The sequence below is a fragment of the Acanthopagrus latus genome, chromosome 17 (genome assembly GCF_904848185.1).
Source record: "Acanthopagrus latus isolate v.2019 chromosome 17, fAcaLat1.1, whole genome shotgun sequence".
Lineage (NCBI taxonomy): Eukaryota > Metazoa > Chordata > Actinopteri > Spariformes > Sparidae > Acanthopagrus > Acanthopagrus latus.
This window is the reverse complement of record NC_051055.1, coordinates 27080131-27101139: the sequence shown is the minus strand read 5'-3', so window position 1 is coordinate 27101139 and position 21009 is coordinate 27080131. Positions and strand designations below refer to the sequence as shown.

The 21009-nt window shown below is 42.6% G+C and overlaps 1 protein-coding gene across 7 annotated transcripts in view; it reads left to right on the top strand.

The window, feature by feature from the left end:
- The window catches only part of LOC119006055 (DNA-binding protein SATB1), a 64146-nt gene that overhangs the window by 24410 nt on the left and 18727 nt on the right, over positions 1–21009 (top strand). For 6 of the 7 annotated variants that reach the window (XM_037074384.1, XM_037074387.1, XM_037074386.1 and 3 more), the window contains 6 exons: positions 5147–5258; positions 6339–6416; positions 10160–10656; positions 13836–14048; positions 17767–17838; positions 18292–18447. In XM_037074384.1, coding sequence (XP_036930279.1) covers positions 5147–5258; positions 6339–6416; positions 10160–10656; positions 13836–14048; positions 17767–17838; positions 18292–18447 — 1128 coding nt within the window. The remainder of the gene's footprint in view (positions 1–5146; positions 5259–6338; positions 6417–10159; positions 10657–13835; positions 14049–17766; positions 17839–18291; positions 18448–21009) is intronic. The other variant, XM_037074389.1, reaches the window with a different exon arrangement.

The window sequence follows — 21009 nt, the reverse complement described above, 5'->3', positions numbered from 1 at the left end:
TAACTTTGGGAAACACCAACAATTTTCACCATTTTCTGACATTAGATAGACTGAAACAACTATTAGATTAATCAAGAAAATAATCAACAATGGAAATAATCATTGCTTGCAGCCCAGTTTAGGATAGTAAATGAACAGTCTTTGGATTTTGGACTGCTGGTTGGGCTCTGGATAATTGTGAGCATGTACACTTTTTATGGACTGAATAATTAATTGGGGAAACCAACTGACAGATTAATAAATGATAAAAATAATTGTTGTAGCCCTTCCTGCTGACTTGTGGTTCAAATCAGAATCAAATAATTCTTAACTGCTGGGGTCAAACCGGTTTTTAGAACAGGCACATTTTTCACTATATAGCATAAAACACAATTATCACAAAAAAACCCTCATATATTTTGTTGCTGTTGAGCCATAAATTATGATCTACATGTATCTGTATCTGCCTTGTTCAGACATGGCTGCCAAGATGGTGTTTGACATCTGTTACTCTGTGGGGTATAATGTGGCCTGCTACACCCATAGAGCAATGGTTTGTTCCTCCTAAACCCAACTGGTTTGGTGGACCGGTCGTCATATTTGAGGGCTGTCCCCACGTCACCTCAATACATGGACTCGCTGCCCTGTGATTCGTGATGTCACCACCCGCTTGTAGTCTGATGAGAAGGTGAGAAGCCAGAAGGCATTCGGCCAACCCGCTGCAGCTTCTGAGCTGACCAAAAAAAAAAAAAGTGAAATGAGTGGGAGGGGAAAGGGGTGTCGCAAGAAGGAAGAGAAGATTGGCACCTTTTTTTTCAGGATTAGTGTTTCCTTGATGTTCTGCTGCGTAATCCCAGGCCGAAAAGGGAGGTTAACAGATGAGAGAATCACAGCAAGTGAGTGAAAGAGCATTAGCTCACCTCTGAACAGAGCTCTGAAGAGAGAGGAGGAGGAGGGGCAGTCGAGCAGTGAGGGGAGGGCGGTGGGGGGTTATTTTGTGAAATGCTGCTTTTGTCCAGGGCCTTGTCAAACATTTAGTTTCATTCTTTTGTAGCGAGGAGTCATGCTTTGTGTGTTTGGCCTACAAATGGCATGAGGAAACTCAGAGAGAGAAAATGTATTCACTCATGCTCATTGTCAGTCCGCTAGAGGAGCTGATTCTGACCCGCACACATGTGAGGCAAGTTTAAAGATTCACAGCTCCGAGCTCAGAGAAGCCTCACCAAAATAAAACTTCTCCTGGTTCTGCCTCAATCAGATAATCAGGCTTATTATTTTTTTTTTTCTGGGGTTGCTACCAAGCTTAGCAACCCCCTTGCCCATGTTCACAGAAACTATGGCAACAAACGAGACACCCCCCCCCCCTTCGCCCCACTCTTTCCCATTGCCACCACCTCTTCTTGCCCACCCCCTGCTCGCTCTCACTGGGCGGCCCCTGATGCACCAGCTGCTGCGTTGCGTAGCAGCAAATAGTCATCAAAATGCCATCTTTGCAGGTCGCCACCACCTCGGCTGCCATAGGCGTAACCCGGTTGCCAGTGTATGTGTATATACGTGTGTGGATATATGCGTGTGTGTTAGATTGAAGGCGTGCATGCGTGTGGCTGGGTCACCCCAGTTGAGGTGGGTATGTGCTATAATTGAGCTGTGTTAGATGTTGGCGAGAGACAAGGCACAGTGTTGCAAATGGGAAGCGCTTTTTCCCCAGCTGATTCAAGACATCAGGCTAAGTTGGAATGTGTGTGTGTGTGTGTGTGTGTGTGTGTGTGCGCGTATTTAATGGTGTTTGTGTGTTAATCTGCATGTGTGTATTTGTGTAACTGCACCATGTGTGTTTGTCTGCAGGGGTTGTACTTTGTGTGTGTGTGTGTGTGTTTGTATTTGCCAGTGTGTGCACCACACTCTAACATTGGCAGCTGGGTGCCTACAGTACCTGCCTGCTGCACCGCTATTCTCTCTATCACACACACACACACACACACCCACACACACACTTCTTCTCTCTCTCTTCCTGTCTCCCATGATGGGGAGTGGAGTAGATGTTGGGGACCGATAGTAGCCCAGTGCCACTTCCTGGTCTTGCTGATAAGCTCTCTGTGCTGCAGATGGCTATCACTTAAAGGGTCCACACACATGCTCATGTACACACACACACACTGACACACACTGGCACACACACGCACACAGCCATACTACCTGTTGACAAGCCCTAGCACAGCCCTCCCGCTGGCACCGCGGTGGCAGCAGAGGCTCTGGTTATCTGCTTGATTTCACTTAGTGCGTATGCGTGTGTGTGTGACAGAGCAGCAGGGAGAGCGAGGCAGAGGATAGGTGTGTGTGTGTATTGTTTCCTTCACACATACACGCAGGGCCCCCTGTGAGAGGTAGAGTGATGTATTGAGGGAGAGGGCTGATTAATGAGGAGCGTTTATTAGAACATCTGTGTCAAAGATGGCGGAGAAAGAGGGAGCGAGAGAGATAGAAAGAAAGATGGGAGGAGAGAGAGAGAGAGAGAGGCACACCATCTTCTGCAGGCCTCTTGTTTGTTGCCTGGAGCCGCCTTAGCCCAGATATACTGTAAATAAAACATGTCAGGCTGGAGGAGAGGAGTTCATTATCCCACAGACTTGAAGGAGAATTCTTCTTACTCTAAATTTATGGTTTCCAGATAGATCTGTGGCTTGGGAGTTGGCTACCAGAACCAGGTTAAACTGGAATGTGTGGTTTGCTGCTCCAGTAGTTGTCATTACAATGTTACAACACGATTCAGTCTGATTTACGCTGGCTTTTGCACTTTGTGAGGAAAAAACAGGACTATGCCAGTATTGCATAAATGTAAAAGAAGGAGCTGCTTCGTGCATCAATGTTTGACCCATTTAAAAGGCAACTCCAACTTCCTAACCCTGACCTGAACTCTATCAGGATTTTCATTGAATGATGCCTTTTCAGTACATGTATAAAAGCCTGCTTTGTTATATCGTGCAAGTCCAAATGCAGACCTCTTCACCCTCCTGTTTTGCATCATGACAGCATGATGCACCACAGTGTGGTTGGCACAAATTTACACCCATCTGCACTCTGCAACGTGACTCTCCCTCACTTGCTTGCATTTGACTTTGAAGAAGTTAGCAGCTAAATGGGTGTAACCAAGTGCAACAATTGACTCTACCTGGTGTGAGCAGGTATGGTGAGTCCATTATTGGGATCTCATCAAGAACAGAAAGAAGGAGGAGTTGGTTGAGGTACATTTCCGTTATCTGGATCACCATGAATCAGGATAATCATGAATATCCTCCCAAGTGACTTGAAAAAGCGTTGGCATTTTTAGAGTTTTAAAGGAGACATATCTTGCTCATTTTATTAGGTTCATTTTGGGGGGTTACCACTAGAACAGGTATACAAGTTTTAATGGTTAAAGAAACACACGTTTTCTCATACTGTAGTCTAAAACACTCACAGCTCCTGATGCTTTAATACGGTCAGTTTACACATGCCTGAGCCAGCACCGCTTACAACGACAGAGCAGCTGTGTTGAATCAGTTTGTACGTGCCAAACTAGCCACGAGGCATTAATTATGCATGTGTGACATGGTGACATAGTGTGATGTCATAGAGTCACAGAGTTTAAAGGCGAGACTACTGACGAGGCGCTTCAGGAGCAGTATTTTCTGTGGGAGAGAGGAGCTTCTGATGGTTCAAGCTTTGACCTTTTTAACTTTCAGAACCTTTTACATGCACATATAAAACCCCGTAGGAACCGAAAAAGCATAATAGGTCTCCTTTAAGCATATTATCAGGATAATGTTGTGAATCAATTATTTTGGCAAGGATAACTGTGACAGGGATTTTTTTTCTGCCTGGCCAGTTGGTGTCTTGTGCTTTTGTTTATCCTTGTTGCATTTTAATACTGTTGCTCCAAGATTTTGGCAGCTGGAGTTCAGTTAATGTCTTTGAGAACTCTGGCTTTGTGTTTTGGCATCATATGTCCAATAAAAATGTTGTCACATTACGGTAAAATAATTGAATGGTTTAGTTCATCCTGACGCAGATCCCTCCCTGCTGAGGTTTGGTGAAGGAAACTTGTGTCCTTCTTCCTGCATTTGTTTTTTGGTGTGTTCTGGTTGTTCATGTCCAGTGGGGCCATCGCCTACAGCTTTAATCGAGAGGTCAGGAGTTCAGAGTTAAATCGACCTTTCTGACGGCACAGCTGCCATCCTTTACTCTCCTTTTGTGCGGAAAAGCTGGAGCCAGAGAACCAGAATCATCCTGTACGAGTTCATTGTGCTCACACTGCCATGCTGCTCTGCCAGAAGGTTCCCCCGCCATCCTCCGAGCGAATATATTATAAAGAAATGATAAAGATGGCATACCTGTAATTTGAAAACAGATGGTTTGGTTCTTTTGAATATTTATAACAATCAAAAACAATTTCTCCTGCACCAACCTCGCTATTCGCCCGGAGGCCGGCAAGGTGTTAAAACATTCATTTTAATGAAACTAGAAGGGAAAAAAAAATATCGCCTCTTTGTTTTTTCTGAGGCGAAGGAGGGCGGTTGAAGTAAATGCAGAGAAGGCAATGTGTCGACTGCAAAGGGGGAGATGGGAGCACACATGCGTCGGAGAACGACATGCACAGTGCGGCCCTCAGATCCGCTTGAAGTTGTTGTCTTTAACAGATTGTATAAATGAAGAGATGAATAATAAAAGAGGTTTATCTGTTTACATCACCGAACTCCCCAGATGTTGATAATCAGCAAGCCACTATCTTCTTTCGTTTTGAAGGTATATTTCTTTCCTGCCACCTGCTCTTAATGTCATCAGACTCAGAAGTCAGATGACCTTATAATTTACCCACTCTGAAATAAAAAAAAAAATGTTCAGACAAACTCAACGGCATTTGATAAAAAAGAACAGATAAAACCTTGTTTGATTTAATTTGTTTTACCTTTAGTAGGGGAGATCCAAAATTTCTGCATGTCTGATACTTTTCAGTTGGCTTTTTTTTTAGTGCTGGGTTTTACCCTGTCCCTATCTTTCATTTGTTTTGACAAGCTACAGTGTTACTGCATGTTTCACAAGCTTTAATATTATGTCTGTATTTTCCACAATGAGAATCTAAAGTCTCTCTCTTGTTCTCTCTCCCTCTCAATCAATCTCTCTCTTTCAGAGTATGATTTCCTCCATTGTGAACAGCACTTACTATGCAAATGTGTCGGCGGCGAAGTGTCAGGAATTTGGGCGCTGGTATAAACATTTCAAGAAGACAAAAGATATGATGGGTAAGCAAAACGGAGGGGCGCAAAGTATGGCGCTCACACTTTTGTCTCTTTACACACACATTCACACACGTACACACCAGTCGCCATTACAATATGTTCCTAACCAACCGTCTCTTTGTCTTCTTGCCGTTGCATGAAGCAGAAATACATTTTTATCTTGTTATCTAATAATTCAAGATTACTTCACACTGTTTTGCAGTTGAACGCAGTCTTATCGTTGATTTATCCTTTATTGCTTTAACCAACACTAATGCAAAAGTCAAACTGAGGCCTCTGACTGTTTTATTTTCTGTTTGTGAGAAACTACCACGCTTTAGTTTTCCCTGAACAAAAGGCAGCAATGGCTTCAACCAGCCAGCGCCTTGTCTGAAATTCAATTAGATTTTCTTATCAACCCTCTAACAACGCATGCTTTATATTATCTCAAAAAAATCCCCTTTGACCCACCAGGAAATGAGGTTATATGATACTAGTAGCACCCAAGCTAGAGATAGAATTCCGGTATATTTTTATGTCTTTTGATTAAGCAGAACAACCACTCGGTCGCAAGGCTCATAATGCAGTGTAATGTCGAGATATTAGCTTTAACAATCTGTTGAACGATCTTTTTTCTTTGCCAGTGTGCTACTGCTCGCAGTGATGACAGATGAGATATTATATCAAAATGTTTTCACAGCCTCCATGCAAATAGCGTGTTGTGATCATATCTTATCTGATGTTTTTTTGCTTCTGTTGAAGTGGCAACATACGCTGGGAACATTATTTACTTCAGACCTGCTGTACTTGTGTATTCTCTTGCATACTCCTACACATTTTCTGTCATAATTGTTTTCTATCTGGTTGTATTTTCCGCAAAGATGTTGCTGCTGCAGCTGCCAGTATGGCCTCAGCGTTGCTGGTGCTTTAAATGTCATATTTCTGCTGAGCTGAAGTGGGAGAGTAGAATTGTAGAAAGTCTTAACCTTGTGTTTTTTTTTTCCTCACAACTCTACACTGTATGCTGTGTGTGTGACTATGTTTTATGTGTGTGTGTGTGTGTGTGTGTGTGTGCGTGCCCTGCCCTGCCATCCAACTGTGTAGGCATGCGCCAACCCTCCCAGCTGGAGGGCTACCTGGGGACGTGTGTCCTCCGTGAGAGCCCGCGTGCCAATGCACTAGGTATGTCGCAACATGGGCACACACACAAACGCACCCCTTTGTTTGAAATCTGCATTGACAAATAATAACTCCTTGTAGATCTACTCTAAGCTTTACTACGACTGCCGCACGCGTAAAAAAAAATTGTCACTGCAACTTTATGAACTTTATCCTAACCTTAAACCCAGACCTGAAGTAACGACGTTGAAGGTCTTTGTCTCGTTCTTTTTGGCACCACCTCTGGCTGTGAGTGGTAATCGCAGGTGTGTTTTTGGACCTCTCTTCCCACGTAGTGTCGCCTCTGTTGTGTCTTTGGATATGCACTTGTTTCTTTCTCTATAGTTGGGCACGGTGCAGTATATCTCGATATTTTGAAAATCTCCTCAAAAGCACCTCTTAAATTCTAAGACTGAGCAACATGGTCAAATATTATTTCAACCAAACACCTCAGTATCGATATTTCGACCATATTGTAGGGATGACTCTGGTAGTTTCACTTAATGTGAACAAAATTATATTTTTGATAAATAATCACAAGTAATGTTGATATAATGATTAAGTGTGTAAAGGCCAGTATCAGAACATGAAGAACAAAGCAGCCTTTAAAACCAGGACAAGACAACAATTATCCCACATCACAGTATAACAAAATCCAAAATCAAACATGATGTATTGTCTCGTATCACGATAACGAAATGTAACAAAATACCAACAACAATTGCCAACAACTTCCCGCATTTTCTGACTGTCTACAGGAAGCTATGGCGCCCAAATAAAATGCAACATTACCTTGAAGAAAATACAGATTTTTCTGGTTTGGGCATTTTAATGCATAAAAATTACATATAATATATTCAAATAAATTTCTTTGATATTATTGCTTTAACAATTCTGAACAATTTTAATCCTAAAATGTAGTGAGCAACTTTGTTTTGGCCATCTATTTGATTGCCATAATGTGACTATGTGAACAGATTTTGATACATTTGGAACGAAAGCACACAAACACACACACAATAATTTGATTTGTCTAACTTGTGAGGAGCTACATTCCTTCCTTAATACCCAACCATACTGCTTAATGTCAAATGACTGTGTTGCCTAAACGTAATCTCAATTAAGATCTTAATCTTAATCTGAAAACCAAACAGCAGTTATATCAAATTAAAAGAAAAAAAATGACTAATTTAGTTTAAGAGCTCATTCTTTGGAATTTGAAGCCAGTTCTTCTGTCACCTTTCTTATCTGAACCTCTAACCACACTTCCAAAATGACTCAAGTGGCAAAAACATCGGCACTTTACGTTAAAATCCTATCTTCTTTTTAACATTCAAGAGAAAAAGTGGGTTTTTTTTGGGTGCCTCTCTCTCAGTGAACATCTTGTCCAGATAAGGACAAACCCACAGATGTACACCCAAAGCAGTGATAGCATCTCAAAATGTTCTTACACATATTCCTACGAACTTGTGTACCCATTTGTCATGTTAGCCAAACCTCAGACACAAAACCTTGGCACACAAGCTTTCAGGTGCCCACTGAACGCCTGCGGCAACTCTCCCAACCTTAGTATTCATGACAGGCGGCCGTCTGCTGTACGTGGCCACAAATGGTGAAATGCCAAGTTTGAAGGCAGGGAGAGAGAGTGGCACGGTCATCCCTTTGTGCTTTGGCAGCGGTGTCAAATGTGACTCTGCATTTACTTCACCACACTGCATTCAGCACTCAGTTTGAGCCTGAAGTCAAGGGGAATAAGTACCTGGTCACAGGTACTGGCAAGCTGCTCTGCTGCTCTGCCAGCTGAAGTGGTGTTACCGGCCTCCAGCGAGTGTCGCGTCTCTTCTTTTGACGTGGCACCAGGGAAGCCAACACGGGAGAGAGAGAGAGAGTTGGGTCACTTTGTATGTATCTCTGTCTCTCTGTCTCTCTCTCTCTCTCTTACTCACACTCACACACACACACACACACACACACACACACACACACACACACCCTCCCTCCCTCCCTCCCTCAGCCCACATCCCATTCCCATTGTGTGTTTAATCCGGGGCTCTTTTGTGGCAGGATTCCACACGAGGACTCCCGCTTCTGTGGCAGCCTTTTTCTCCCAGGGCCTGCCATGCTCTTCTGTCACCCCTTCTCTTTTCAATTTGCATGGAAATGCCTCCGTGTGCCTGTGTGTTTGTGTGTTGTGAGCATGCCCCCCAGCAGTCTGTGCGAGTGAGCATATGCACACACACACACACACACACACACACACACACACACACACACACACACATTCACATATGAGTGAATAGACATGCCATACCATCAGAGCCAGGGAATGCCAGGGATTATGGGAAGAGATGTGATTATTACCAAGATTTTTTTGTTTTGTTTTTTTCCCCCCACATCATTTGTTTTCGACAAACGCTCAATAGACCCGTCTTGGCCGGGTGTTTTGTGCTTGCTGACAGTTAAGAAACAGGCAGCTCAAACACACGATTATTGTGGGTATTTTTGGAAAACATCCATGCACTTAATCTTTCATCTGCTGAAAAATTCAGCTTGTTGAAGACCCCCCCCCCTTCCCTCCCCTCTTCCCCATAACAGCAATTTACTCTTTTCACAATCTCATGCGACGCCTTTCTGTGGGATGTGGAGGCCGCAGCGCACTTCTAAGGTGTTAATGTTGCCATCCGTATGAATTCTTAAACGCTGCCCCCTCACTCACTCACTCACTCACTCGGCACACAAAAAAGCTTCAGCATATGCAGATTCCTTAAAGAGAGGCGGAAACCTGAAAACATTCAGCTGCTCCAAATGCTCATTCACTTCGCTGTGGGTAGTACTTTGAATGTTAAATCATTGTTTTCATCCTCTAAGCACATAATTTAAACCTGTCTTAAAATATTCCCCAGCAGCCATTATGGACTTAAAGATTCCCAAAGCAAGAGATGCCGCAAAAATCTCCAAAATACCATTAAATGACGGCACATGGATATTTTTTTTTGTCTCACAGTTCGAGTCAAGCCCGTTTTAAACACACTCGAATGAGGCCTTAACTCAGGGTACGCAGAGTATCCTCCGATGTACTCCTTCTGTCTCCGCTCGCTGCTCCGTACATTTATATTTAGACCATCCCTCCCTAAAAATGTCATAATGGCTAGCTTGTGTTCCTTATTTTAGAATTAAGGATGTAAAGAGAATCACATTTATCAGCATCGCTTCTTGCTTCGTGGACACGCGCACAAACACACACACACATTAATTCTGTACCTACACATACACACACTCCACTGTCTCTCCCAGATTTTCTTTTTTCACATGATGAGGCCACAGACATTCTGAACTTAATTTCGAAGGCATGGGTTGTGGGAGACACAGGTCAAACACAATGGAGCTCTTTTATCTGCGTTTCCATCTTTTTCTTTTTTTAACCAGTCGTTGGCTGATCAGCTGTTTCATATCCAATCAGGGAGGAAGAGGCCTGTGCAGGGTACTGCTTCAGGGGGAAGACACACGTCTTTTTGTTTGTGTTTTGTGTTCTTAGATATGAATATATGCTGGCAGCGAAAATGTCCTCCATTCCCATCGTGAAAGCAAACTTCATTCAGATTCTTCAGCTCGCTCTCTCTCCACATTTCTCTTCTTGTGTTTTCTTTTTGGTGTTTAAGACAGATTTTAAACCAAAAACCGACATTGTCTTTTCTTCCTTCTCTTTCCTCTCTGAACTTTTCTCCTCTCTGCCTTTTCTTTGCTCGTCTCACTCTCTCCTCTGCCAGAGATGGATGGCATTTCTGACCTGTCTCCACCTGGCTCCAACCACAATCACAACCACCTGGGCTTCTCCCAGCAGCAGCAGCCCATCCCCGGCAGCACAGCAGAGCAGACTCCTTCCTCACCGGTGCCGCCACTGTCCCACGCTCCGCCGCCACACGGTGGCCAGACTGGCGGTCGACAGCCCCAGCTTCCCGGTCTGCACCACCCGGGCCTGGTGTCCACCCCTATCAGCCCCCAGCTGGTGAACCAGCAGCTTGTGATGGCACAGATCCTCAACCAGCAGTATGCAGTGAACCGGCTGCTGGCGCAGCAGTCCCTGTCGCAGCAGTACCTCAACCACCCACCTGTCAGCCGCAACTCCCACAGCAAGCCGATGGAGCCACAGGTGGCATCAAACACAGAGGTGTCCGTCGAGATTTACCAGTGGGTGAGGGACGAGCTGAAGAGGGCCGGCATCTCACAGGCCGTCTTCGCTCGTGTGGCCTTCAACCGAACCCAGGTGAGGAGGAGAGTCAGATGGTCCAGAATAACAGGGACCTCCCTAACTTTAAACAACATAAAAATTATTGGTAGTACTAAAAAGTCTCCTGTGGTTGCATGAGACTGTATTACAGGTACTGCAATATACTGGTATCAACAATAACTCAAATAAAAAAATAAATAAATAAATAAAAATAAATAAATAAATAAATAAATAAATAATAATAATAAAAAATTATATATATATATATATATATATATATATATATATATATATATATATATATATATATATTACTTTTACTTTACTTTTATTAATAGTACACGTGTGTTAATAGCTTGAGAATAATCCAGCAGATGGTAAACCTTTTGTTTATCAGTTTATCTGGTTGCCTTTTCACTATTCATTAAGTGCCATTGTTTTTTCTGTCACTTTTTGTTTTGGTTACAAACTGTCTTCGCACCTCCCTACACCTGTATTTAGAGTACAATTTATTTCCTAAAAAGATAGACAAAACACACAGTAAACAGTTAAAAACTAATTTTCATGATCTCAAATTGTTCCATATTTTTATGGCAAATTCAGTTGGCTTCGGTAAACGTGTTGTGAAAATCTGACATTTTCGCAGCCCCAGACTGAACAATCACAGATGCAACTAAATTAGATAATAATTCAGGTCGATGGAACTGATGTGTGTCAATCAGATTTAAATAAACTTGGCAGAAAGCACCATGAGATACATAATGATCAACTTTGATAAATACAATAATTATTTTTCGTACATTTGTATTGAGATGTAATGGGAAGCCGCTAGTATTTGCCACACCATTTTAAGTTGTTTAAAAATTCAATTTATTTCTGTGTAATTTAATATTTTATGTTTAATTTTATGCCCCCGTCTGACTCATATTCACAGGGTAATAAAATGTTTAGAGAACAAACAGTAGCCATTAAGCTGCACTTCAAGTTTCTGGAAAAAAACAGTGAATTTTTGGAAGAAACATAATGCAGCACCACTAAAGTCACAGGGTGTGACTAGTGTCCATCCAAAATTGTAAAATTTTTTAACAATCTAATTGCACAAAACACTTCAATTCTTTCCCCCTCGCCGTTTAGAGATTCCACACCAGCATCCTGTTTGAAAGTGGACACAAACCACATAAAGGAAGTCATTAAACAATTTCTCTTTACTAAGAAATACAAAGCAGGGCCTGGTGTTTGAACTGGTTTATTTTCACAGTTTATATCTCATTCATTCTCACTCCAGTAATCTAGCACCTCCACTGTTCTTCAAGACAGCTGGCAGCCTGCCATGTGAAAGACCCGGGCTCGGTCATGGCGTGCGTTCTCTCCCTGCCAAAATATGTGGTTTCACTTCATAGTCAGAGGCCTCTCTCACACACACACACACACACACACACACACACATGCGCGCGCGATAATGTCTTAAAACGTACCGTCTCGTATTAGAGGGGGGGTTGGTGCAAAGAGGTGACAGCAAACCTCATTACGACTGCATTTGCTTTGAAGTCACTGTATGAAAAGAGACAAAAACACAGAAATTGATAAGGATCTATTAGAGTTAGAACAGCCCCCCATCCCACCCCAAAAAATTAATGTGTGTGTGTTTTATATAGTGGCGTCAGACTGTGGTGCTTTTGTGCAGATTTGCGAGCTCCCACACAAACAGAGTCTTATCTGTGGCTGATACGAGGAATTAGCCCAGTGTGCCGTTGGAGAGTTTGCCTTTGCAGGATTATTTATTAGGCTTGTGTTTTTCTATGAGTCTGTGCTAATAAAGGGGGGAGTGGGGGGTTTCGAGTAGTGACATGAAGAGGCGACGGTCCATGTAGGAGGTGGATCATAGGAGGCGGAGGGAGGGATTGAGGCTTGTCTTGTCTTTTTTTTTTTTTTTTGGAAAGGAAACTGATTGACCACAGAGATAGACAGACAGGGTTGATGGTGAAGAATGATAGGCATGCAAACGCTGGAGAATGCAGACGCACGCTGTCCAAACATAAATGAGTAATGCCACTAATATATCCCCTGAATACTTGTGGAAGTAGGTGAACAGTCCCCTCCGCCATTAAAATGTCACTCTGAGTCGAATTACGTTTGAGAATCTGTTCACACTTGTCTGGATGCCACTGACGCACCTTTTTAAACATTACATGTAGTTGTATACGTTTTAACTGCCAGACGAACGACACCCAGCACATATTTGCAGCTTTGCTCATTTCACAAGAGGAATTGCCTGCTCCAAATAAATATATAAAAATAAAAGCACAAGCGTGTTTTCCCCATCACCTTGTTTTATTACCAAATCACACCTATTGATGGTGAGAGAAGCAGAGCGATGGTTTACACAGTGTGTGGCCAAGAGCTGATGAAAAGGCCCAATCACACATCTCTGATAATGGAGTCATCGCCGTCTCATAATGATGGAATTGAGCGCTATTGAAAAGTAAACAGAGGATACGCTGATTGCATGTCGTACAAGACTGTCATATTTCAGGCGAGTAGCTGCGGCTCTTATCCAAAACAACATATGGCTCAAAGAATATGTCCAAGATCTGCAAAATTACACACAAGTAAGACAAGAAGTCTCAAGGGTGCAAAGGCCACAGAGAAGGTTTTACAAAGTAGTTCCAACACTCAGGAATGAGCATGGATAAAAGGCTGTGAAACTGATGGAACAGGAGATTTTTAAAAATGTTTTCCCCTGCAAGAGTTCTGTACTGAGTCGTGAGGATGTCGAGCAGCACGGGAGAACATTAGACTAACCTTGATAATGTGATTTGACAACAATAATGATGGAAGAGAAAGCTGAGTCAGATGGAAGTGGAGGCACTGTCTTAATTAGGGGTCGCAGGGGAAGCCTGTGACCCAACAGAACAGAAAGTCAGTGCAGATCAACAAACTGTGGTCTAAATTAAGTAGCTCAGAGGTAGAATTAGTTTACAGTTTAAGAGTGTCAAGTCTCCATCGTCATTAGAGACTCCATTTACACTCACGGCTCTCCTTTACTATCTTGTTTAAGAATCCTCTAATGTGATTTATCCCTTCTTGCTTGCCATCCTGACCCACCTCCTTTTCCTTTTTCTGTCTTTTTCTTCTGCCTCTACTTGCTCCCTCATCTCCTCTCCATCTTTCTTACTCTTTGTTTTCTCCATCTTTCCTCCCACCCCATCACTCAGGGCTTGCTGTCTGAGATCCTACGCAAAGAGGAGGACCCTAAAACAGCGTCCCAGTCACTGCTGGTCAACCTGCGCGCCATGCAGAACTTCCTGCAGCTGCCGGAGGCTGAGCGCGATCGCATCTATCAGGATGAGAGGGAACGCAGCCTGACGGCAGCCTCGGCAATGGGCGCCGCCCCACTCATCAGCACTCCACCCAGCCGACCTGTACAGGTACCAGAGATTTGATTCTTCCCTGTGCATGTTGCCCATATTTTTTGCATATAACTTCTTGTTATCTTCACTCAGTAGGACCTAATTTATAGACTAGAACTTGAGTTTTACCAATATTTCTCAGAGCCAGAGCTGCTCTATAGTCAGGATATTTCACAATATCACAGGTTTGTGAGTAGTTGCACTGGAATTTAAAGTCTTTGTGTGAAGGCAGGTTTATACTACCCCATCAAGGTGCTGCTGTAGATTCTTACAGAGTGAGATCTGATTTATGGTTTGACCAATCGATTATTATAGCACCCCTGCAGCAGTAGATGGACGTGTCATGCATTGCAACCCAGTGTTAAGCCTCTGTTACGCACCTAAAGTAATCATATTTACATTTATTTATTCACTCTCTAAAAGAGAATCGTGAAGAGAAGAACCAGAATTGTTTTTCTAGCTTTGCTGAAAAGGAAAATATCAGCACTTGTTTACTGTTCTTCATTATCATCTAGAACGGCACTCAGTAGAGGCCCAACAGTCCCCTTTATAATTCAGATTTTTATTCGGATCCACAATTTTACTCCCTCATAGATATCAGCCTCTTAAAATAAATATGCCAGTTTTTTTCATCAGGATCCATGCATTATTCCCTGAGAAATTAACTGCAGTGTAAAAAAACAAAACAAAAAAAATAAATTAAAAAAAGTGCAATGTTAAAGAAAAAGAGAAAAAGTTTCCAAGATCTGTTTCTTTATTTGGATTTGCACCAACAAGTTAATGGGGTCTACTCTGGGCCAAGACCCATCCAGCCAACCGACAAAGAATCAGATGCGGGTGAAAATAACAAAAATGATCAGCAGTGGAAACGTGGTGGAAACACAAAGCAGACAGACGTGTAAGTCAGATGTGTAGATATATTTCGGACGGACGAACGTCAGCTGTGGTAAGATCATAGATCCAAGTCTGGGGAATAAGAATCGTGCCAAAACTAACTGACTAAACAAAATCACTTTTGCAAAGATCCTGTAATGCACAACCTCGTTACCCACCTGAGTCATCACACACCATTCAAGTTTGCTGGCTAGCTAACCTTAAAAGAAAAATTGTGTTAGTGGCTCCGCCCATTGAGAGTTACTGATAATTACATCCTTCAGAGCAGCTCTGATTCAGAGAAATATTTGTACCATCATTTACTGCACAGTCAGAGTATTGTGACACTGAAGTTCAGATCGCTGACACGGCAGCAAGAATTTGGAGCAACCTTGCAGCCGTAGTTCAGAAAGCATGCAACAGAAAGTTTTCATTCATCATATAAACAATACATCTTCACGTGTGAACTGTTTAACTGGTGATTAGAAGTTATTGTTGGTAGTGAGTGAATGACAGCAGGTGTGAGAGCAGTTCAGAGTGTTGGAATTTACTGTTCGTCTTTGCGGTGGTGTCATGGACCGAATCCAGACATGTGTAACAAGCGCGCTGACATCAGCCAGGTTTCAAAGGCTTCACAAGAGGTTAAACAAAAATGTCGCTCTTTTTGTCCTATATTGAGTCTATTAGAATGTAAAAAGTGTGTTGTGTGTTCTTGCACAGACACAGTCATGCACCGCACTCATTAGCGCACTTTGTTTTCATGTGACGACAGCAAGCATGCATAAAAGCACCACCCTAGAACGCTGTTATGCTCCACACCTCACATTCCCCTCCATTGTATCAGGCTACAACCTGTCTGGAAACACATGAAATAAATAAAAGCCTGTCTGTTCAGTCGATGTACTGTACATTCCCTCTGCATGTAAATGAGTTCTGCATCATCCCCGCGTTCACCACACAGGTGAGAATGGTGCACAAATGGTGGATAATTTTTTGTGCTAATTTTGACCTTTTACCATGCATTAGGCAGCATTAACAGCCCTCCCTTTTTCAAAATATAGCTCACTCTGTGATGACGAGCTCTGTGAAAGATCAAACATCATTTAGTTTTAGTCGGTCCCCCGTTTCAAAATCACTGCGTGCCACAGCACAACTTTGTGCCCTCACCGCAAATCAGTGTCCCTCATTTGAAAGGTATGTGGCAACTTTCTGCCACTTAAGCCCATTTGAAGTGCGGTCAGCTGCATCTGGGAGGTGAGACGGGCGGACAAAGGCCTCCTCTGTCCGGTCCTCACTGAAGATTTGGCTTTTATTTAGGTGTGGAGGAAAGAAAGGCACAGACACAGGCCCACCCATCTCCGAAATGGAGCCTCCCTCTGAAACTGCTCAGCATGATGGCAGCTGCTGTCTTTACAAACCTAAGACAGAAAGAGTGGCATTCTGAAGCAGCGGTGCTGAACTTTAGCAGGGCCACTTTGCAGTTCACAGCTCATCTTTACAATCACTAGGACACAGATTCAGAGTTGGAGAGTGCACATTTTGTTTTGCTTAATAGCCCACTGTTAATGTTTTTATTAACATCCCAGAAGCAGAGCAGAGAGAGGGATTTGGAACTGAGTTTTTAGATTTTCAATAATCACATCAGGTGAATTAGAATGAATGTACTGAGGGCCTTTTAGTGCACAGAGCTAGAAACACATTACAAAACAGACACAGATTCTCAGGCTGAACAAGAAACACCATCCCTACTACATGCCATGCAATCTGTAACCATTTCAAACATGACCCAGAACTCTGGTTTGTGGTTTTTATTTTCACGCCAGTCAGACTGCTGTTGGCACATCAATCGAATATCTTAAGGCATAATATACTTCACCCGCATGACTTAAACACATTGACATTTATCATGTAGACCTGTTCCTGCACAAGGCAATTCTCACAGCAACAAACACATGCATACACGTCCACACACTCATACACCTGGCCATCTGCCAGCCTCTCCTATGGAGCAATGCGGTGTGAATTCAAGCACATAAATCAGCCAGGGTGGCAATTGAGCCAGAGACAGAGGAGGGTTTTTATTGGCCTCATAAAAACAGATGCGGAGGTATGTTTCTCTCACGTGTGCTGATGGGTCGGCTCAATTCCCCCCCCCGCAAAGCCAGTTAGCGCACGTCCCAGCCTTAACAATTAGCTTGACATGGTAACCTACCGCTCAGACTGACAAGCCCACGTCGAGCTGTCATAAAAGAACAGGATGAAAGGCTCAGAAATGCTCAGACATTCCAGTTTCACCACAAATTTGCAGATCGTGTGATTGTTTTTAACACATAAAGGAGCTCGTATCAGGTGTCTAGACCAATTCTTTAATATATATGTTTTTAAGCACAGGCTGTATCATGAGTTAGTAGCTGTTGGTGTTATTATGGTTTATTTGAATGCCATGTACTTGTACTCATACCCAACCCTGTGGATGTCTGCTTTCAAAAGGGCTCGTATGGAATGATTCATATGCTAATGGTTCTTGGGTAATGCTTTTATTAGGATACTTGTTACCTTGTCAAAGGATTTTTGTCAAGATGCAACAAGCCGCTGAATGAAGATGATTTGATTTCACTTGACTTGCATTTATTTTTTAATCACCAGCTTGACACAAGAATAATAACATTTCATACAACACATCTAAGTGTTTTTGAGCAAAGTAACAGTGGAGCCGCGTGTGGGTGTAATCTACACTCCTGTGTGTGTGTGTGTGTGTGTGTGTGTGTGTGTGTGTGTGTGCTGGTGTTTAGCCAGATTACTTTTATTTTTCCTTCATGTGAGTCTGAATAAGCACTGTTGTGTTGTGTTCCCGGCACTGCAGCCCCGGAGGGAAGACTGTAACAGCGTGAGGCCTGAGGACTGGAATCCCCGAATCCCTGTGGGCATTTCCCCTGTGAGCAAATAACTCCACCCTCCTCACCCCTTACACCTCCACCACCACCCATCTAAACACACACATTCTCATGGATAACACACACACTCCAGCTTATCATCTCCATGCAATTCCATGTTTTTGTTTTTTTTTGTTTTTTCAGGAGCATTTATAGGAGCAACATGTGAATTTATTTTACACTTAGACTAGATCTGGATCAAATAGAGATTCAGTTTGTGTGTGTTTTAACCTAGTTTGATTTAAAAAAAAGTTATAAAACATTCTAGAAAAATACATAAATATCATAAATCCTCAGATGATTCAATCAACTCCAGGCACACAATCAAAATCTATCAAACACAGGACAATTCGAGGACATATCTGGCACATTTTTGGCAAAGTTTTAATGGAAAATGTATAAGATTTTGAGTAGGATTTTTATCTAATTTCCGTTGCCTTCACTCGATCAACCAGGTGAAACCGTCGCCTCTGCCCAGCGAGTGGAACGGCAAAACAGAGAGCTGCATCCTCAACATCAACTCTACCATCTACGATGAGATCCAGCAGGAGATGAAGAGGGCCAAAGTTTCCCAGGCGCTGTTCGCAAAGGTGGCTGCCTCCAAGAGCCAGGTACTGAAACACACACTGAACAGCTCAATGAATAAAAAGGAGGAAGGTTTTCTGCACGTCCAAAGCTCTGATGGCAATATACCAACTATATTTTCTGTTAGCAGCTTCCCAGTCATTGTCTTCCTCCAGAAAAACCAAACAGACCATTTTGGTTCAAGCTTCAATTGTAAAAATACAAAGAGCTTTCTTTCTTTTTTCACCACTGAAGCAAAAATATATCATGAAACATGGTCTTTATTCAATATCCAACATCGAGTCTGTGAAAATAATTTTTTCAGACAAAGATTTCACTTTGTTTTTATTGATTTAAAAGCAGCATGATGTATAAATACTGTTAATCATTTCACAAGATCAGGCTTTGTAAAGTAGCTCTTACAGCGCAATCCTAAACTTCTAAACCTGCATACAAACAACACATGGCTGATGAATGTCTTGCAAAAATTCAAGGCAGAGAGTAAAGATAATTTAGTTTTGAGACTGTTGCAGCTTTGACATCCACCTCAGTTTACAGAGAGAAAAAGACAGAATATTAAATACAAGATGCACATGACATGAAACAGTTAAAGGTGAAAAGAAGTAATAACCATCAAACCCAAACTAAACTTGTCTCAGTGCATCACCGCGATGATTTATCGACATAATGACACATGTCCTCTTTATTGTGGGTTTGGAGTTTAGCAGTCGACACTGTTTCAACACCAAACAAACCTGTTTATATTAGCTCTGCTCAGTAAGACGATGGGGCCCCTGTTATCTTCTCCCAGAGAGCAGGGCGCTCACACAATACAAGCCTGTGTGTGTTGGAAACACAGCACCAGTTTAACTCTTTATTAAAAGTAATTTAAAAAATGTCGCACTAAGGAGTTATTATTAAAGGTTTTCGTGTGTCTGTCAGAGGCAGAGTTGGGAAGATTTCCACAATTGTGCTTGATGAAGAAGATGTGGGGGAGAAATAGATCACCAAGGGCGGAATAATCTAGAAATATCTGCAAAGGCTTTATTTTTTTCTTGCTGATTAGGATGATTATACCCCCAGATAGCTTTGTTTTACCAAATTGCAGTTTGATGCACAAACCACTGTTTTTGTTAAGGAGTTCAAAGACTCCTTGGAAGGATGGAGAAAGAGAAAGGGGGAGAGCGAGGCGGTCGCAGCATTAACTCGCACATGTCTCTCTCTTCTCAAATGAAGGTTTGTCTGGGAACAGGTTTCCACCCTGCCTTCTCCACCTCACTCCCATCTTTCTGTCTTGCCCCTCTACCTCTCCCGTTCCCCCGATTTCTGCCTCTCTTTCACGTTCCATTCATGGCAGGCGGGTGTGAATGTGAATTGAGCAGCAGATAAGAAGTGTGCTAATTATGCCTGTGAAAGGGGGCCTGGGAGAGCACTTATCTCTGGCTCCATCTCGTAATGGGCGCTCCCCGGGCAGCTGGTCTCCCCCCTTACTACCCAGCCGGCATTGCCACAGCTACCGGCACCACCAGGCCAGGCCTGCTCCTCCCCATCAGGACCCCTGAACTCATAGACCAGCACCCAGTTTTCAGTCTCTGTTTCACACACAACTCCTCTAATAATCCACCAATTGCCTTATTTCTTTTATATTTGAGGTAGTTATACCCATTTAGTTTTATAAACTTTACCTTTAATGTTGTGTCTTTTGTCCCCTACATACATACAATGGAAGCTGTAGGATCCCCATGTTATAGAGAAGCAGCAGAGAATATGTTTATTAACAGAAAATGTATCCAAACTATTCTGCTAGTCAGTCAATTTCCATCCACATTTGCTGGTTTGTACTGTTCATTTTCTTGACATTTTAATGACTAACCAATTGATCGTGAATGTAATAACTAGATTATTAATAATGAAAATAGTACATATTTCTTTTCTGCTGATACAATAACCGATAATTACTTGCTTCTCACAGCCAATACTGATAACATAAATGATAACTTACTATAGATTAGATGTTAGTTGTTTATTAAAAACACAAACAGAACATTTTTTTAGAATATTAAATTGCTACTGTTGTTAGGTAGTTGCTTAATTACAAAAAAAAGAAAGAAAGCTACGACACTACTGCAACTAAAAAAATGTTTTTTTGTTGGCAAAGGACATTTTTGCTAGTATACCAGGTGTTGAGTGTGTCACTGTTAATTGTCAGCCAGGAAGAAAGGCAAAATGTATATTTAAATGACATGTTGTAAATGACAGCTGAAGCTTCGCAGGATGAAAATAAGCAGTATCCAAGCGCTGGGTAGAGCACCATGCCAGCAGAGACTGCTGGTAGTGGGGTTGGGAGTGCAGCGTGGATATGGTTGGTGATGAGGATGGAGGATGGGCTGGACTGGCAGCATGCCCATATGGGGTCCGGGGAAATAATCGTGGGGGGAGGGTGGGGAAGAGGCCTCATCACTAAGGCTGGCACCGTCCTGTCAGCTTGGTGTGCAGTTCAACCTCTGCCTCTTCAGCCCAGGCTTAGGATTTCCCAGCATGCTTACGCAAGCACAGGAATCAGGTGACCAGGATCTGTTGGTGTCAGTCCCGTATATGTGCGAGTATTT